Genomic DNA, 8,159 nt, shown 5'->3' with positions numbered 1-8,159 from the left:
TAGTTTGTGCCCCTAATTTCTTTATTATTGTTGTATTTTTTAACTATGTTCTATTTAAAGCTATGAGATTTCCACAATCCATTTTGCATTTCTAGTGTATTTTTTTTTTCTGGATTCGATTGTGTGTATATTTTTCCATCAACGTTTTGAATCACACTCCGTGATTCATCATTAGGATGAAAAGAATTCCCAAGACATGAAAGATGTTGAGTTGCAGATTTGAGACAAAATATAAAGAGGAGAGGGGTGGGGGAGGGTACAAGGAACAAGGAGAGAGGAAAGAGAAAAGGAAAAGACCACCTGAAGGATGGGAGACCTAAAAAACTCCAAGGAATAAACCACCCACAGAAAAGAAAAAAGGAAAGTCAAGCAACACAATCAAAACCACTACAAAACAAAAAAGAAGAAAATAATTAGGGACAAAAATTAAAAACTAAATGAATAAATAAACAATTAAAAATCTATAAATAAATACATAAAGGAATATACACATAGGCATAAACCAAAAGACAAAAAACACAAAAACAAAAAAGAATAGAGATATTTACAATTCCAAAAGATATGAGCATATAAAACTTATGTTCTATTTTTTAAGTATATTCTATTTTTGTGTAAGTCGTATGATCTGGTCTATGTTTTCCAGCGATCTCAATTTTATGTGAAAGCTTTTCCTGGTCGATACCAATATTTGTGGAAAGGAAATGCACGAAATTTAAGTCTAATAAAAATTGTCGTCAATGTTGAAAATAATTGAAATGAAAAATATATAATCACAATTTACCTAGTTAATTTTCTATATTGACACGCCATATTCTTGTTTTACACGATACCCATCACATTCAAATTGGAAATATTGCTCAAGGAAATTTGTTGGGCCTTACCTTCACATGACTTTTCCACCCATTGAAAATGACAAAAATATTACGCGGCACTCTTCACACAACAACATTTTATAACCACAGTTAGCGATATATTCATCATTCTTTTCCCATGATTTCTGATCATCTCTTTTCTTTCAAAGTAAAGATAATAAGAATTTTAGTTTCCAAAACAATGGAAGCTATGTTTTCATGTGGCAGAGTTGCATTTGCAATCATAACAATATTATGTTGCTTCACTTCCCCTGCAATTGCATGCCCCCTCCCTGAAAGAAATCTTCTCCTCGATTTCAAGGCAGCCGTTGTAGATGAGGATAACACGCTAACTTCCTGGCATGGATTCAATTGCTGCACGTGGATAGGAGTCAGTTGTAATCTCCGCACAGGCCATGTTTCTCGACTGGATCTGAGTGGATACAATTTGAAAGGTAACATCAGTTCATCGCTGTTCCAACTTGCACGGTTGGAGCACCTCGATCTCAGTCACAACCTCTTCAAGGGTAAATTCAGTCCTCCCCATAATCGAAAGTTGAATAGTCTCACTTTTCTTGACTTGTCATTTGCTGGTTATGTAAATTATTCCTCTCTGAGTTATGTACGGGAATTTTATGTGAGTTTGGAAAGCTTATCAAATCTGGTGAGCTTGGAATACCTCTCTCTTGCTGAAGTGAACATCTCTGCAAGCAAAGAGTGGGGTGAAGCTGTTGGCAGTTTATCCAACCTTCAACAACTCAGCATGTCTGACTGTGGGCTTGGAGGACAAATTCCCAATTCCCTTCTCAACCTCACCTCTCTGCTTCATCTCGATCTATCATACAACTATTTGTCAGCACATATACCAGCTTGGTTTGAAAATGTGACTGGGCGCTTGCTCTCTCTTGATCTCTCTTGGAATGAGAATCTTGGAGGAGACATTTCTTTCCTTGGACAACGAAACTCTTCTTTGTCACTAACCAGGATTGTTCTTTCAGGGACAGCCATCAAGGGCCGAATTCCATCTGCTATATGGAATATCTCATGCTTGGAGCATCTTCGTCTTTCAGGTACCAGAATTGAAGGTGAGATTCCAGCTTCTATAGGGAATTTGTTGTCCTTGCAAAGTCTTGATCTATCAGATACCAGAATTGAAGGTGAGATTCCAGCTTCTATAGGGAATTTGTTGTCCTTGCAAAGTCTTGATCTATCATATACCGGAATTGAAGGTGGGATTCCATCTGCTATAGGGAATGTGTCGTCCTTGAAGAGTCTTTATCTGTCTGATATCTCTATTGAAGGTGAGTTTCCTGTCTCCATACTCAATCTCTCTAAACTTGTTGAATTGGACCTGTCCTACAACATGTTAACTGGGGTAATCCCACCTTCATTGGACTCACTTTCTTCCCTTGTTAGTCTTGACCTTAATGCCAACGAATTGAATGGTACGATTCCATCTACAATTTCAAATCTTGTTAACTTAAGAAGACTTTGGCTCCACTCCAATAGTTTAAGCGGCCTCATTTCCCTTTCCGTATTCGATAATCTCACTAGTCTTGGTAGTCTGTATCTTTCTTACAATCAGTTAACTGTAAACATTGATTCGACATGGATTCCGCAGTTTAAGCTTTCCGCTTTGGCATTAGGCTCTTGCAATTTAGATAGAATTCCATCGTTTCTTGTGACCCAATACGACTTGGAATATCTAGACCTATCTGCTAACAGTATCCAAACAAATATTCCATCTTGGATATGGAACTTACCCAGCCTTTATAGTTTGAACCTTAGCTGTAATCAATTAACTGGGTCATTGCCATCCAGACAACCCTTACCCATGTATATTGACTCTCTAGATTTGCACAATAATAGCCTAGAAGGTTCTCTTCATCTTCCTCCCGCTGGAGCTGGAGCTTATCTGCTGGATCTGTCGATGAATCAGTTCAATGGTTCTATTCCTACTGACATTGGTGCGTATCTTCAAAATACAAGGTTCTTATCCTTGTCGCGGAATAATCTCAGCGGGGCGATTCCAGATTCTATTTGCACTTCATATTTGGAGGTTCTTGACCTTTCAAATAATACGCTGAGCAGTGTCATTCCTCCTCATTTAACAAGGAATTGTTCTTCTCTTAGTGTTCTAGATTTGGCAGAGAATCATCTGGAAGGTAAATTGCCAGCAGAGTGGGGCAACATTACAAACATGCATACATTGAAGCTCAATGGTAATCATTTGAGAGGAGTTATTCCCTCATCCATTTCAGAAGGCCGATCTCTGCAAGTATTGGATTTGGGAAATAATGATTTGGAAGGCACCCTTCCCCACTGGATTGGAAAGCTATCACAGCTGCATGTGTTGGTCTTAAGGTCTAATCATTTTCATGGCAGTATCCCACGCCAGGTAATTGGCCTTCCGAATCTTCAAATTCTGGATCTTTCTGGCAACCACCTTTCAGGAGCTATTCCAAGCAACCTTACAAACCTGCTTGCAATTGTCAATGCATCGCAGAATAATTCAAACCATTTGGAAGACGTTAGATATACAAATAAAATTACAATTTCCTGGAAAGGCTGGGATGTTGAATTTGTGAAAGTTCTCTTTATTCTTAAATGTATTGATCTTTCAAACAACAACTTATCAGGGAGCATTCCTTCTAAAATGGGATCTCTTCAAGGCTTGATAGCCCTTAACCTTTCAAGGAATCATCTCAGTGGCCGAATCCCAAAAACATTGGGACACATGGAACAACTAGAGTCTCTGGACCTCTCGCTAAACAGGTTGAATGGCAACATTCCCTTAGAACTTGAGTTCCTGAGTTATTTGGAGTTCTTGAATCTATCTTACAACATGCTTGATGGAAAAGTACCCCATGGAGGACAGTTCCTAACTTTTGGGGAGTCGTCCTACTTAGGCAATCTTAAGCTAAGTGGGATTCCATTTACCAATATAAGCGTCTGCAACAACTCTTCTGGCTATGGCAACTGCACAAGTATTGAGAGAATTGGTGAAGCAAAGAATTCAGATGGTGAAATGATAGGATGGGCAGTCGGACTTGGATTGAGTTATGGTTTGGGATTCTCTGTTGTGATTGGAATATTGACTTTAAATAAGAGGGTGAGAAAGAGAGCCTTCGATTTTTATGATGTTGTAATTTTAGCTATTGATGGGTGTATAAGAGGTTAATAGATGAAAGTAGATACAACTGTATAGAGGGTTTTGTTAGTATAATGACAAAGTTTTCTTTTAGTAAATGGCCGATGCAAATTTATTAGCATGAGGTGTGTTAGAAATTGTTGGTGTTAATGATGACAGAAACATTTCAAGGGGTAATATATGAAATTCAAAATGATTCCTTGGTTTTAGCTTTTCTAGTGTATTTGTGTGTTTTCTTCATCGGTGTATATGAAGTTTTTTTTAAGTGTTTTTGTTTTATTAAATAATTTGATGTGTAAAATGCAATTTTAAGGGATGAAATTTTACATTTTATTATTTTAAAAATTATAGTATTTAATTTAATTTTTTCTATTATTTGATTTTTATTTTAAAATTTATTATGTTTTATTATAATTTATTTTGATCTTTAAAGATTCCTATTAATATATTTTTTTAATTTACAAATACGTTATATTATAGGATCATTTTTTTGGATCAGGTAATATAGTTGAACCAAATTTATGTCTATTTCAAAATGTAAATATCTTGATTTGTGGGTGATCTTTCTACAATATGTTTTTGAGCAATTGAACATCTCCTCCCCTCTGTAGGATGAAGTTCACAAACCCTTATTTAAAGGAAATATCGTAAAGACTAAAATCTTTGCTAAGGAAAAATTAAGATTAACCAAAAATAGAAAAACAAACTAGATTGAGTAAATAATGAAAAGGAACATGGAAGAAAAGTTTTAAAGTTTCATATATGAACTTCTTCAAAGTAAATAAAGTTGGAAATAAAGGTAAACATCTATAGAATGATAATCTAGTTTTAGTAATTATAATTATTGATCCAATGCAGAACCAAATAGAGATAGTAGGAAAACAAATTAGGGAAAACAAAGGAAATAAAAGAATATACGAAAAATATAATATTTATGTGGAAATATATTTTTGAGAAGAAAATAAACACAAGAAAAGATGTGCATTGGTCTATATAAATTTCAATAGAGTTTACAATACATCACTAACACCCTTCACTTTTTGTCTTTATTTCAACACCATCTATTCTTTTATTTGAACTCTCTGTCTTGTCGCAATCTTAGTACAATGCCCTCATTAAAATGTGTTTTCTTCTAAGGAAACGAATCCTACCATAATTTCTATGACCTAATGATGAATGATTTAGATTGACTAAAAAATTATATAATTTTACAATGCAATTTTCTAAAAAATTCCATTTGGGAGCACTACCCTAGAACCCCTGCTAGGGAGAATTTTGGAGGGGCAATAGTAGTGGGGGGTAAGTGCCCCCACACCCCTTTTTAGGTATTGAGATCTAAATGTAGCTGAAATAAGACCATTTCTTAGTGAGTACATATTCCATTATGGAATTTTACAAACAGAAGGAATAATTAATTATACAAGATTTACAAGGTTAATGGCACCTTAATCATAACAAATGAGACATATATACATTGCATTCATAGAACTTTGACCATTAAATATACTTGGCTTTATTTTGTTGTACCTTTGGACCTTTCTCAAATACAGATTGCTAATTGAAACATTGAATGATTTGAATGAACTATTTTTGAAAACAATATTATATAACCTCATTACAAGTATATAGTTCTATTACATTTAAAAAACATTGGATGAAATAGATCATATTTTGTCTATAATAATTGAGCTTAGGTAGACTATTTTGAAATTGTACAAAGTAAATGGGTGAACTAAAAGTACTCTATAAATATTGTATCAACTTACAATTGCCTTTTGTATGGCTTCTTGCTTTCATAGAGCTCTCATTGTTATTATGTTAGATGCAACCTACATTAACAATCACAAAAGTGACAATCTAAATTTTACTTGATAAAATTCCTAACTACAATAGTATTCATATTTATTGACATTTCAAGTAATGATTTATTCATCTATTTAAATTTTTAAATTCATACATATAAAAGAAACTAAGAATGACTACTTACATCAAATAATTAATCTTATTTCTTTCTCAATAATATATTTCACTACAAATCTATATATTATTATAATTAATCGATAGGCTATCTCCTGTGGGACACCCTGAATCCCAAAAAAATAAATAAATAAATTTCACATTGTTGTTGTTTCATTTCAGTGGTCTAAAAAGGTGTGGTTACTGATTTTTTTGTTTCTTCACCTTTACACAGGTTTTCCCTTGTCTCCACGCATTTCTACACACTCCCCTTTCAACATTACACTCTTCTCCTTGCGCACCCAACCATGCTTATCTTCATCTTTTTGTACTTTTTTTCTAAATGTTTCAGATATTGGTTTTTGTAATTCTTATTCTTAAATCTAATAAAAAATAATAATAATTTAAGCTAACACAATAAATTGTATACTAACAAGAAATTAATTATAGATTAATTAATTGTGATAGTAATTGAAATGCAAGTATTATGAGGTTAAAATATGTTTTGTGATCAAATTTGGTGTTGGCAAATTTTGACACTTATCAAATTTGATGTTGATAAGTTTTGATTATAAATTAAAAAGAAAAATCTTACAATATGCTAGTATGTTCTAATTTTAATAAATGTTCGTATAATCTTATGAGGATGTGATAGTAATGTTGTATTGATGTTCTTAATTAGATTTTAGTATGGATTAGTTTGGATCAAAATTAATTAATTAGATGACAAAATATGATTTGTGCTTTGCCTTTCCATGTAATATAAGTTTGGGCCAATTAGATCACATTTTCATGCTTATTTCAACATGACTTCCAAAAAAGAGATATAAGTTTGGGCCAATTTGTTAAGGAAGTCAAAATAACAAAAATAATTCTAAATTAGATTATAATCTCCATCTATAAAAATCATGGACGTCAAGACATAGATGATACACAAATAAATTCCAAATTCCAATGGTGCCGTGGCAGACTGTTCAACGCATGTTGAGGATGTTTTCTAGAAAGCTACTATTGTTGGCCATAGCAAACTGACTTCCAAATAATATTCAATGTTCACATCTACATAGTTGTAAATTATTTTTCTATAGGTAGACTCTTCAAAGTCATATTTTAATATTAAGAAAATATGTTTCCTACAAATTTCATAATAGCACATGATTTGATTTTATGGGTAAACAATCCTTTTTTCAAGTATTTTGAAATTAATTATAGATTAATTAATTGTGATAGTAATTGAAATGCAAGTATTTTGAGGTTAAAATATGTTTTGTGATCAAATTTGATGTTGGCAAATTTTGACACTTATCAAATTTGATGTTGATAAGTTTTGACTTAAATTAAAAAGAAAAATCTTACAATATGCTAGTATGCTCTAATTTTAGTAAATGTTCGTATAATCTTATGAGGATGTGATAGTAATGTTGTATTGATGTTCTTAATTAGATTTTAGTGTGGATTAGTTTGGATCAAAATTAATTAATTAGATGACTAAATATGATTTGTGGTTTGCCTTTCCATGTAATACTATAATGTGCAAATCACATTTTCATGCTTATTTCAACACGACTTCCAAAAAAGAGATATAAGTTTGGGCCAATTTGTTAAGGAAGTCAAAATAACAAAAATAATTCTAAATTAGATTATAATCTCAATCTATAAAAATGACGGACGTCAAGACATAGATGATACACAAATCAATTCCAAATTCCAATGGTGCCGTGGCGGACTGTTCAACGCGTGTTGAGGACATTTTCTAGAAAGCTACTATTGTTGGCCATAGCAAACTGACTTCCAAATAATATTCAATGTTCACATCTACATAGTTGTAAATTATTTTTCTACAGGTAGACTCTTCAAAGTCATATTTTAATATTAAGAAAATATGTTTCCTACAAATTTCATAATAGCACATGATTTGATTTTATGGGTAAACAATCCTTTTTTCATTGCCGTATTGTATGGGTTCAGTCCAGCACACAGCAGAAATTCAGGGTCGTAGTAGATGAGTGAAAGAGATGGGTAAGCATGGCGGTCCCAGTGCAATCCTCCGTTCTTTAATTTTTTTTCGTTTCTTGGAATATTCTTTAATTTCATTGCCGAAAATTCAAAGTCATAGTGGAAACGGGCGCCTTTGGACAACATTAAAAATATAAAAGTTAAATTGGGGTAATCCTTATGTAATTTAGTAATATAATTTTCTT

At 32.9% G+C, this 8,159-nt stretch overlaps 1 protein-coding gene across 1 annotated transcript; it reads left to right on the top strand.

Annotated features, from left to right (window-relative positions):
- The first annotated feature begins 1,053 nt into the window (after nt 1-1,053).
- On the top strand, nt 1,054-4,032 carry LOC131043817 (receptor-like protein 7). Its single transcript, XM_057977050.2, has one exon. The coding sequence runs from the start codon at nt 1,054-1,056 to the stop codon at nt 4,030-4,032; it is 2,979 nt and encodes a 992-aa protein (XP_057833033.2).
- The last annotated feature ends 4,127 nt before the right edge of the window (nt 4,033-8,159 follow it).

This window comes from Cryptomeria japonica, chromosome 8 (genome assembly GCF_030272615.1).
Source record: "Cryptomeria japonica chromosome 8, Sugi_1.0, whole genome shotgun sequence".
In the NCBI taxonomy this organism is placed as follows: domain Eukaryota; kingdom Viridiplantae; phylum Streptophyta; class Pinopsida; order Cupressales; family Cupressaceae; genus Cryptomeria; species Cryptomeria japonica.
The sequence above is the reverse complement of the archived record's forward strand: the minus strand, read 5'-3'. Positions and strand labels throughout refer to the sequence as shown.